At 40.8% G+C, this 12,867-nt stretch overlaps 1 protein-coding gene across 1 annotated transcript in view; it reads left to right on the plus strand.

Moving 5' to 3' along the window:
• Nucleotides 1-222: 222 nt before the first annotated feature.
• LOC126204077 (zinc finger protein SNAI2) overlaps nt 223-12,867 on the plus strand; it is a 71,413-nt gene continuing 58,768 nt past the window's right edge. The window contains exon 1 of the mRNA XM_049938497.1: nt 223-426. Coding sequence (XP_049794454.1) covers nt 223-426 — 204 coding nt within the window. The remainder of the gene's footprint in view (nt 427-12,867) is intronic.

Consider the following 12,867-nt stretch of genomic DNA (forward strand, 5'->3'; position numbering starts at 1 on the left):
GTATTTATATTAAAAGATCATGCACCCCACCCGGCCCGGGGGCGGCAGCCGCAGGGGTGACGGGGTGAGGGGTGGGCTGGGCCGGGTGGACCACGCACGCCCCCTCTTGTCGTCAGTGGGTCGCGCCGCAGTCTCCCGGGACACACTGTCCTAAGTCATCGCGCCTCCCGCTGACCCAGCGACACTATCCATTCCGGCGCGGGCCCCTCAGAGGTAATTTGTATGCCGGCTCGAAAATTAATCGTGGCTCTGTCGCGCGCGTACCTCAACCAGTGGACAACTCAGTATTGTGGAATCTCAGACTTCTCTCGTGGTAGCGGCAGCTGCACGAGTCTAGAGGACCTGCCCTTCGAGGAATGCAGGGTTGACAGCACACACCACCACCTGTGGAACGACGTCTTCCTCCGGATTTCCTCAGCCACTCAGGTAAGGGAAAGTGGGAGGAACAGTGTACGCTTGAGCAAAAATTAATGGTAAAATCATTTTAAAAAATCACAGTAGACTGTCGATTTTATTACGTAAGATGCCTTTATTGCACCATGTATTCATACATCACAAAGGACGGATCTAGCCGGTAATGTGACGCATACAGTGTGTCCCAAGAGGAATCACCAATTATTATTATTATTATTATTATTATTATTATTATTATTATTATTTATTTTATGGCCTTCATTGGACCACTCTAGCCAAAATACAAAGTTGTAAACAAGTTGTTATACAGGGATACAATTTGGCTCAACAATAACTTAATATGATATTTAGGTAATATAATTATTAGCGTCTATTCTTATATGAAAGGAGTTTTGCTCTTCTGTCTGCCCAATATTTCTTCATTCTTTCAGATATTTTCTTTCTTTCTTCATCTGAGACCACTCTTCCTGTAGTCCTTTTATTGATTTTCATTTGTAGCCTGGTTTGCGGGTCTTGCAGTATTCTGGTTTTCTTTGTCTTGTTTTTTAGGTCACCTACTGTAATTTGGAGTTCTTTTATATCTTCCTTAATTCTGTGATCCATTTAATGTCGCTCTTGCTATTACACATTTTTTGTATTATTTTTTTACTAATTCTGTTTTCTGGAGTTCTCATCAGATGTCCGAAGAATGAGATGCGTTTCTTCCTGATCGTGCTCATGACTGGTTCTATTTTCTTATATACTGTTTCATTTGATGCTATTCTCCAATGTCCATTTATTTTATACTGCTTATTTATACATGCCCTAATTATTCTTCTTTCTATTTTTAGCATTCTGTCAATTTCTGCTGTATTAGTTTTTTTGAAGATAGTTTCAGCTGCATACGTTATTTCTGGTTGTGTAACTGTTTTATAGTGTTGTAATTTTGCATCTATAGATAGGCTTTTTTTGTTGTATGTAGTTTTGTTAATGTAATTTGCGTAGTTCAGTTTTTTTATTCTATTCTGCCATGATGGCTTCTCATTTACATTGTTTGTTATTATTTCGCCTAAATATTTAAATTTATCGACAATTTTGATTTCCTGTTCTCCTATTGTAATTTTGTTTGCAAGTGGTGGATCAGTTAGCATAATCTCCGTTTTTTCAAATGATATTCTAAGGCCTACTTTCTCTGCTATTTCTTGTAGTGATTTCACTCGTTGCCTGGCTTCTTGAACGGTGTTGGCTAGGAGAGCAAGATAATCAGCGAATCCCAAGCAGTTTAAGCTAATATCATCTTTTGCACTTCCAATTCTTGTCATCTTTGGATTGTCCTTGCACCATTCTCTCATGTATTCCAGTGCACAGTTGAACAGTAATGGTGATAGGCAGTCACCTTGTCTTAAGCCTGTTTTTATGAGGAATGGTTCCGAAATTTCTCCGCTAAACTTCACTTTTGATTTGGTGTTGGTTAGAGTGAGTTGTATTATTTTAATTAGTTTTGGATGGAGTCCTAGATTTCTTAAAACCACCAATATTCAGGGATATGACAGAAACTTTCATTCGAAGCAAAAAAAGTCCAGTAAACATGGCTCTAAAGTGCATACATTAGGAACTATGAGCACTTATTCGTCTTCGTTACTGTGAAGCAAATCTCTTCTACTGAACAAGTGTTCGTAGCTCTTGAGGCACGCACTTTAGAGCTCATTTTTACTTGACTTTTATGCTTCAAATGATCGTACTGTTATATCCCTGACTGTTGATCGTTCCTCCTGCAACATCCTGTATATAAGGTGCAATTAAGCCATCTTGCATAATAAAACTAACAGCCTACGTTAATTTTTAAAATGGTTTCATCATTCAAAAGACACATTGAGGCTGTGGACTCATACACGAAGAAATTAACGAGAATTATTAATTTGGTACATTCATAAGAAGTAACAGAAAACTAATTGTATGTAATATTGTTGTAGTTTCTCTACTTTTACTATACTAAACCAATTTAAATGCAGAGAAACAGCACAAGGGAATTTAACTGCAAAACTGTCAAAGAATCGATACCACACGATTCCCCAACCCGTAAGGTAACTATCCACAGTGATTGGGCAATTGTCTGCTTTAGAGGGGAAGCTCATACAAAATATACACGTGTGAAAATAATCGACATCTAAATCATCTGCTAATTTCTGATAGAAAGTTAGACTAATGAAATGTATTTAAACAATAACGCGAAATTTGTAATCACCTTCATTTCCACACTTCAATAGTTTTTAGAACGTTCATTTATTGGATAAGCAGCGATTAAAAACATTGTCTTGAGGTGCCTTCTCCATTAGCCTACATGGAACATGATTCGAAGCAGAGCTCCGAACACAAGTGTGCCACAGTTTTTTCGCTTTACCTACTCCTTCACAGAAGCAATATAACCCATTACTGCTTTCAATGCGCCACTAAACTGACTATCGTAATCATCGTCATCATCAGAATTGCTGGAGACGTCAGATACCTCCGACGACTCTGGTGTTCCATCCTTACTTCTGTTTTTCTCTCTCTTCTTTTCTGGCTGCTCATTAAAGCACCGACGTACAGCTTTCCCACTCTTGTTCTTCAACTCATTTTTTGTTTCTTTTCATTTTTTTGCTCTGTTCTTCGTTTCAGTTTATTCCAGCTTCTTTTTATAGGGGGTGAGCACGTATTCTCTTTGAGTGCACCATTACCCCAGTCTATCAGATTCTGATATGTAACTGTTAGATTTAGAAAACAAATCCATGCAAATGATACAATTAATTACAAGTTTTAAAAACACATTAGGATACAATTAAAACAATGTTAGCTGTCTGCCGAAAATGCAGTAACAAGAAACTGACCTTTTTATTTGCCACACACACTAGCCCATTCCAAAGCTCAAGTGGCTCCTGTTCTCATGTTCCAGTTTGATATTGGAATCAGAAGAACGCAGCAGTAGGTGGAAGTCGTCCTGTTCACTGCAAGCTTGATATATTGAATGCGTGTGACTACCCAACTCTCTCCTATGTGCAGGAAGCTGGCTAAAGATTGAGTTCCTCTGATTTTTTTTTTTTTCAGAGACCGAACTTCCAATTATTTTTAATTCAAGGAATTCTTGTTCACTGTGGATGCGATTCGAATTGGTGGCGATATTTTACGTTTCGTGACTGAACCTAATATTACTGATGTATGAATAGAAATATCTGTTATGACTATTTCATATAATTATTTGCTAATTTGTCGATCATTTTAATGGATACTTGATGTATTTAATCATATGAGGCAACAATTGCAGGACACTGAGTTATCAGTTAGCCATGATAATATCGCTAGACAGTCTTTGAGGCTAGTGAACTCCTCTACGACATACAACAAGCGTTGTCGTTTGTATGGCGTTTATTTACGAATACGTTAGAGCTGTGACGATGTAACTCACTGTTCCAAGGATATTACCAGTAAGACTTTTCACAGCAGAACATTCTCCTTGTAGTAAAACTTGAAGACATGATATATCGCCGTTCCACAAGTGAGCCATCTTCATGCACAGATTCTTCTTCTTCAGTAGCACTACAGCCCTTGGTGAGCCTTGGCTTCTTCAACAATCCTCCTCCACACTTCTCGGTTATTTGCTGCTCTTTTCCACCCCCGGACTCCCATATTGGTTATATCCATTATTACCTCGTCGATCCATCTTCTTCTAGGTCTCCCTGAATGGATCAGACCTTTCATCATTTTCTTTGGTATTCTATCCTCTGCCATTCTCTCCAAGTGTCCTAGCCATCGTATTCGCTGTGATTTCACAAATTTTACTATGTCCCTGCCTTGTATTAACTCTTGTAATTCGGCATTGTAGCGTATTCTCCAGCCTTCTTCCTCCCTTATTGGCGCATAGATTTTGGGTAGTATTTTCCGCTCAATGCTTCTTAGTGCATTTTTATCGTGTTCTGTCAACGTCCATACCTCTGAGCCGTATGTGATAACTGGGCGGACTAGAGAATTATGTATTAGCAGTTTAGTTTTTCTTGTAACAAGGCTATTTTTTGAAAAGCTGCATATTTGCAAAGTAAGCTCTATTTCCTGCTTGTATTCTTTCCCTTATAGCCTTTCCAATACTGTTATCATTTGTTATTAGGGCTCCACAGTAGTTAAAAGAGGACACTCCATTGAAGCATTTCCCATTGATGTTTAGGTATTTAGGGGTTCTTCTGGCCTCAGATTGTGGCATTACCATATATTTTGTTTTGTTTTCATTTACTATGAGGCAAATTTTTAAGGCTTCTGTTTCCATTGCCCGGTATGTTTCTAGGAGTGTATTGGTATTTCTTCCTACTATAGCAATGTCATCGGCGTATGCACGTATCTGGCTAGTTTTCATAGATATGATGCCGCTTTTGTTGATTTTATTTACCACACTATGCAGGGCTATATTGAATAGGACAGTGGAGAGACTATCCCCTTGCTTCACACCTTTATTAAAGTCAAAGCTTTCACTTGTTCTGCTAAGGACCATTACTTTTGCTCTTATCTCTGTCATTGTCATTCTTATTAGTCTTATTAATTTAGCACATATACCAACTTCTTTCAGTACTCTGTATAGTTCTTGCCGATTTATGCTGTCAAAGGCTTGTTTGAAATCGATGAATAGGAAATGCAGATCTATATTGTCGAAATCTTACGTAAACTAATATTAATATTAACTACTATTTGTCTGAGAAATAAATAACTATTCCCCACAACAAGATGAGTACTCTTACGAAAATAACAAAAAAATTATTTTTTATATGATTGGTTGTACAACTTAAATCATTACAGTTTGAAAACAATCACAGAACATTTGAAGAAGCATTAGTTATTACTGTATTACGAGAGCGTAAGTAGACTTTAGACGAAAGGGGGAAGAGGGGTGAGGATTCAGGCCGCAGTCGCCACAGACTAATTCAAGCTGCCCGTTGAAAAAATTCTTTTACAAACGAACGAACTATAAAATGGGCTGTCATCACGTACCCCTACCGCTTCCCACAAACCCCTGCCCATCGCTCTGTATCGGAAAAGGTTTTCATAATAATTGAGCACCGCGTATGTGACTAGAGCGGGCGATATTTTCCCATTTGGGCTACTGATCATAGAATTTTGAAAGGATTGCAACCATCGCCGTTTGGGCGATAGTTCTGTTGAACAATGCTATTTTTGGGCGACACAGGTAAATCCAAGTATCTTTTATGTACTGATTTTACGTAGTGTTACTTGTGATAGGTGTTTACCGTTCCGCTGCCTTGTGAAATACTGAAATAGCGCAACCCCACAGTTCTACCATTTTCCAAATAATTACTCCAGTGCTAACACTGAAATGCTTTAGATAGGTGATCAGATTCTTGGTGTAGTGCGTACACATTCGTAACTTACCATAAAACTAGCGAACGAATCAAGATCGGTTTCCATCTTCTTTCTCGTCATAAACGTATCCGTAAGTAGAAATTATCAGAAAGCACACAGCATAAATGTAATAAATGGCAGCACCTACATTAAATTCAACTGCAAGTAAGACTGATTTGATTGACGAAACAACAACTGAGCTCAAGGAAGGCCAACGAAGTACAGTAATTGGTCTTGGCTAAAATATGGATGGGCGACAGCCGACGGTGCTGTCGATAAGTCGACAGCTTAAATCTATTGTTGGCATTGTTGATTATCGAAAGTGCGTATCCCTTTTTTGTCGTGTGATTGAAAACAAAAATATTTTTAGATTTCACCATGCAGCAACTAGCTCGCGTATAATTTAATTGGGACCCTCGTTACCCCTTCATCTACTTCCTTGAAACAGTCACGTAAAAAACCGTCCTTTTCGTGTCTTGTCCTCTCTTTGATAAACTTCTGTGGACGCCATGGTCTAAGATTGTAAATCTTGAACAATGAGAGCTGAGTTTTAGGCGATAAATATTGTATAGCGCAGCCTAAACGTCGTTTGTCGCGGTCGCAGCTATAATCATCATTATTGGAGTTTTATCGTAATCCCAACGATACCAGTGACAAAGGCAATGATTATAACAACAATAAAATACTTCGATATGCATGACTGTTCTTAAATTACTCCCGGATTCTGGCAAGAATGTTAAATTGTAGAGTATATCCGGGATTTTCCGGGCCTCAGCTTATCCTATTACAGGACACCAAGTCGCGAAGGAAACAAAGGAGTAGATTTATGAGAGTGCGGTTGAACGTAACGCAGCGTAACAAATAACTTTGACCAAACGAACATCATTTTGCTACTACTGGGTCTTTCAAGAGATATCCTTTTCTCGCCTGTGAAGTGTTCAGCACTTCGTGTGGTCTCTTATGCTTCTGGTACAACGTCATGTGTGGTTCAATGAATGCAGAAATCGTGAACATGTCGTGTTATTCCACTTGGCGTAGTTTAACTGCTTTCTATGTGCGACGTGTGCCGGAGGTATGAATGGTTAGCTTAACCAGTATTCTTCAAGATTTAATGAGAAACCGCTTGAATTCAGCACACAATCATTGAGATACACACAATCATTCAAACGGTAGTTTCACACTCTCCCTCTCCCCCCTCTCATACTCACATACATACATAATTCAGTCCTCTGTTGCTTCAGGCGTCTGATGTCTTTCTGAATCTACACTACAGTTCTGTTGTTCTACAAAACAACTTGTCAGTTTCCCAGGGCACTTCATCAGGCGTCTGAATTCATTGACGTACTTTGAGTTGGCATTCTTCATTATCCATAGAGTAGGAATATATACTGAGTGAACCTTCAGAAGCGCAGAACAGACCTTATGTCGCCAAGATTCATTGGTTCCAAATGTCACGTGAATTTGCGGTACTTGCTAATGAAAAGTAACTGTTACTCCTTTCATATGTTTACATTTGCACCTGTAACACCAACAATTATTCACAAACGATGTTGCTAGTAAATAAATGTGTAAAAAATGTAAAAAAATACGTCTATTATTAAAGTTGTAACACCCCACCCGTTGCTTGTCCGATTTTTTCGTGTGTTCGCCCCTGACAAACAACTTACATAGAAATTGGGAGTGGAACTGTACGCAAAAATGGATAACGCTAGATTTAAATGTGGCCCTGTCACCCCTAATTAATCTGCGGTGGTAGCGTTGACGATAAATCACACCTGTTTTTACTTCCAAACATGAACGATCACGAACACTTAGGGTATTCAATGACATCAAACACATACACAAAAATAAAATAAAGCAAAAGGGTGAATTCAGGATCAACTACTGAAAGTAAAGGCTCTACTGAATCACAATAATTTTATTATAACCTTCAGATCAATGCTGAATAAAACACAATGAACAATTTACAAATTATCCTCCTGACTGGCATTGGCAGTGAACTGTGTTAAAATTGGTCCAAAACGCGATCTCTTATAACTTGGCTGACCGACTGACATCGACACAAAACGTAAAATACGAAGAAGCACTACACCCCAAAGTACCGTGAAACCTCTGTGGAAACAGCAATTGCACGTGATCCAACTATTTAACGTTACTCCTAACACAGGCCGAAGCGGGAGCGATCTCACCGTAATGTTCCTGTTGCAGCGGCGGTCTCCGACGGCGACGGCGCGCTGTGTGCTTGGCGTGTGGCGTCTCGGAAAGTACACTCCTACACTACTCGGACAACAGACCGCTGTCCATAAACATCTCTATATGCAACGATCTTCCCGGCAGCAAAGAGCTGGTGCGGCTAACGTCCACTCAGAACGAAAGACCAAGACGGGAGACGACTTGGCTAACGTCTCTCAGAACGAGAGCCCAGAACGGAAGACCCTTACCGAGAGTCCAGCTAGATCGCTCTTCACCTTTGTTTTCTCCCCTCAACTTTTACCGAGCGAATCACATCACTAGAAGCTCTCGAAATAACCAGTTTGCCAGTGCCGACCAATGTACGGCCTGGGAACAGAACTCTTTTCCACCATTCTTTTATTTCTACAAAATTACACAATTAAACTCCGCCCTCGCCGGCTGGGAAGAACCACAGCTGTGGGCAATAACACATTTACTGGAAGTTTTCTCCCAAGAGACCACTCGAGATTTTCCCGGCAAGATTCCCCGTCGTAGCGAACACAGATTCTTGCATTGAAAGTTTGTTATTCGGAACTCCTGGCCTACCCCACCTGAGTTACTCGAAGGCGTAAAATTAGTGGGACATAGGCGAGAGCAGCCGCACGTCCTTCAGAGGCTGGCGACCGCTGTGGCCCCTCTAAACGGATTACAGAAATCCCTTGTTATTTCAGACCATATCCCTGTTTAACGGTCCAGAATTTAGCTTCCCTAGATTTCCGTAGATGTCTTTTGGTGAATGCCGGGATGGCGCCCTCTTCCAGTCTTGGCCATCTAAAGTTGGGCACTAGTTGTATAGAACCTATTTTCGATTGAACTTCGTGATCCACGCAAAAAAGAAAGACGATTTAATTCTGTTGATTTTAACCTCTCTGCTAAATTTCCGATGCATAGTATAAGGGGCAGTCAAATGAACACGAGACAGATGGAAAAAAGTAATAAAACTCTTTATTATTTCAGAAGCAAGCACCATAACTGTTGATACATTTGTCCCAGTATGAGGGAAGACGTTCAGTGCCTTCATGGAAAAAGTGTTTGCGGTTGCCGATGGAGTCATGATTGTACTCAAGCGTGCATCTCTCCGTCCGAAGCAAATCGACGATCACCAATATCTTCCTTCAGGACTCCTAAAAAATGGAAACCACATGAGGAGACATCAGGACTGTATGGAGGTTGTGTAAGGGATTCCCAGCGAAACTTATTCCAAACAACCTGCCAACAAACTGCTCGACCACATTTTGCCACAGTTGTTTCGACTACGCTGCAGAAGTTTCACTGCGAAGCCCGTACACAACCTCCATACAGTCCTCATGTCTCCTCATACGGTTTCCATATTTTAGGAGTCCTGAAGAAACATGTTGGTGGTCGTCGATTTGCTTCGGATGGAGAGATGCACGCTTCGCGACAACCATGGTTCCGTAGACAAAACACAAAGATTTTTTTCATTAAGAGATTGGCCGCCTTGCCTCACAGTGGTATAAATGTATTAACAGTCATGACGATTACTTTTGAAATAATAAACAGTTTAGTCTCTTTTTTCTATCTGTCTCGTTTTCGTTTGATCCCCCCTTATATTGCATAAGCCTGTTTCCCATTTTCTAACTCAGTTTCAATCATTTGGTACTACCATACGATGCTACGGTGTCATAAACTAGTCGCCAGGAGAGACCACTTTATTTTCCGAGCGAATATTCCGAATTTATAGTGACGATAAAATAATGTGCTTACATCACTAGAAAAGTTGCGCGTGATGGCGCAATAGTGTTCGAACCACCAATTTTTATTTCATGTCCTTAGAGTCTGGAAGACGACAATGGTTTGCAGATGATTACCTAAGATTACGTATGAAATAACGATTCGCAAGTATCGAATGGATTTTATTTGTCACTAGTCTAGTTTTATCGGAAGAGTATCGTCCAGTTTATTGGATCTTCAAAATAACCATGATGCCAATCCAAAAAAGTGGAGGCTTTTTAATTGTTCAGAGACTTAACATTTGAGTAAAAGACAACAGACTTACAGTATTCAAAAGGTGCAACATATACACTACTGGCCATTAAACTTGCTACACCACGAAGACGACGTGCTACAGATGCGAAATTTAACCGACAGGAAGAAGAAGCTGTGATATGCAAATGATGAGCATTTCAGAGCATTCACACAAGGTTGGCGCCGGTGGCGACACCTACAACGTGCTGACATGAGGGAAGTTTCCAAACGATTTCTCATACACAAACAGCAGTTGACCGGTGTTGCCTGGTGAAACGTTGTTGTGATGCTTCGTGTAAGGAGGAGAAATGCGTACCATCACGTTTCCGACTTTGATAAAGGTCGGATTGTAGCCTATCGCGATTGCGGTTTATCGTATCGCGACATTGCTGCTCGCGTTGGTCGAGATCCAGTTACTGTTAGCAGAATATGGAATCGGTGGGTTCAGGATGGTAATACGTAACGCCGTGTTGGATGCCAAAGGCCTCGTATCACTAGCAGTCGAGATGACAGGCATCTTATCCGCATGGATTTAACGGATCGTGCAGCCACGTCTCGATTCCTGAGTCAACAGATGGGGACGTTTGCAAGACAACAACCATCTGCACGAACAGTTCGACGACGTTTGCAGCAGCATGGACTATCAGCTCGGAGACCATGGCTGCGGTTACCCTTGACGCTGCATCACACACAGGAGCGCCTGCGATGGTGTACTCAACGATGAACCTGGGTGCACGAATGGCAAAACGTCATTTTTTCGGATGAATCCAGGTTCTGTTTACAGCATCATGATGGTCGCATCCGTGTTTGGCGACATCGCGGTGAGTGCACATTGCAAGCGTGTATTCGTCATCGTCATACTGGCGTATCACCCGGCGTGATGGTATGGGGTGCCATTGGTTACACGTCTCGGTCAGCTCTTGTTCGCACTGACGGCACTTTGAACAGTGGACGTTACATTTCAGATGAGATACGACCCGTGGCTCTACCCTTCATTCGATCCCTGCGAAACCCTATGGTGGTCGAGCAACTGGCTCATCACAATACGCCAGTCACTACTCTTCATGAACTGTGGTATCGTGTTGAAGCTGCATGGGCAGCTGTACCTGTACACGCCATCCAAGCTCTGTTTGACTCAATGCCCAAGCGTATCAAGGCCGTTATTACGGCCAGAGGTGGTTGTTCTGGGTACTGATTTCTCAGAATCTATTCACCCAAATTGCGTGAAAATGTAATCAAACGTCAGTTCTAGTATAATATATTCGTCCAATGAATACCCGTTTACCATCTGCATTCTTCTTGGTGTTGCAATTTTAATGGCCAGTAGTGTATTTAATTAGCTGATACTTACTATTTATATGTCACACCTGCGAAACGATACAAATGTTCCCGCTTGATAAGACTTTAAGTATTGGTGATGCAAACTACTTTGCAGTCTATCCAACCTGGATTATTCGTTTCAAGAAATGGTATAAAACTGGATCTAGGGAGATGACACTACACGTATCGAGAAAAATATCGGGAAAAATACAGTCAAACTGAGGTCATCGGATCAAGCTCGCCTTCCATGTAGAATGGGTGTACTCAGAGAGCACATTTCTGAAATTTGAGAAATGTACAGCAACCAGTCGATAATAATTTGTTTATTGCAGATCTAGTTATATTTCAACTACGGTGTGACTATCACTAGTGCGCTAAGATGCACGTCAGGTCATCGTTAACGCTTGCCTGTACAAATAGCTCCTACTGCACTATCCATATTTCTGTTTACTGAAATACTGAAATTGCTAGTCTAGTAGTGACTTTTCGTATAGGCAAGCGATAATTATGATCTGACTTGCATCGTAACGCACTAGTAATACCCAGTGGTTGAAATCTAGCTAGATCTGCAATAAACAGATTATTAGCAACTGATTGCTGTACGTTTCTCGGTTTTAATTGGAAGTGATCGAAGCTTTTGTTGTATATATAAAGAATACGAAGAAGGATTTAACAGAGTACTGAAAGACCTAAGTCGGAACAAGGCCTCGGGAGTAGACGATATTCCGTTAGAACTACAGATAGCCCTGGGAGAGCCATGACAAAACTCTCCGATCTGGTGTGTAAGGTGTATGAGACAGGCGAAATACCTACGGACTTCAAGAAGAATGTAATAATTCCAATTCGTAAGAAAGCAGTTGCTGACAGGTGTGAAAATTACCGAACTATCAGTTTAAAAAGTGATGGGAAGAAATTTAGAAACACACGAGGCACTACTGACCCTACGACTTACCTTAGAAGATAGTTTAATGAAAGGCAAACCTACGTTTACAGTATTAGTAGACTTAGAGAAACCATTTGACTATGTTGACTGGAATACTCTCTTTGAAATTCTGTAACTAGCAGGAATAAAATATAGGCTATTTACATCTTGTATAGCCACCAGACGGCAGTTATAAGAGTCGATTGGCATAAAAGAGAAGCCATGGTTGAGAAGGAAGTGAGTCAGGGTTGCAGCCTATCCCCTATGGTACTAAATTGTACCCTGAGCAAGGAGTAAAGGAAATCAAAAAAGTTTAGAGTTGGAACCAAAGCTCAGGAAGAAGAGATAAAAACGTGGAACTTTGTCGATGACATTGTAATTCTGTCAGAGACAGGGAAGGATGTGCAAGACCAGTTGAACGAAATGTACAGTGTCTTGAAACGAGTATGTAAGAAAATCATCAACAAAAGCAAAACAAGGATAATGGAATGTAGTGAAATTAAATCAGATAATGCTGAGCGAATTAGATTAGGAAATGAGACACTTATGGAGTGGCCGAGCGGTTCTAGGCGCTACAGTCTGGAACCGCGCGACCGCTACGGTCGCAGGTTCGAATCCTGAATCGGACATGGATG

Source organism: Schistocerca nitens, chromosome 9 (assembly GCF_023898315.1).
Source record: "Schistocerca nitens isolate TAMUIC-IGC-003100 chromosome 9, iqSchNite1.1, whole genome shotgun sequence".
NCBI classification, from domain to species: Eukaryota; Metazoa; Arthropoda; class Insecta; order Orthoptera; family Acrididae; genus Schistocerca; species Schistocerca nitens.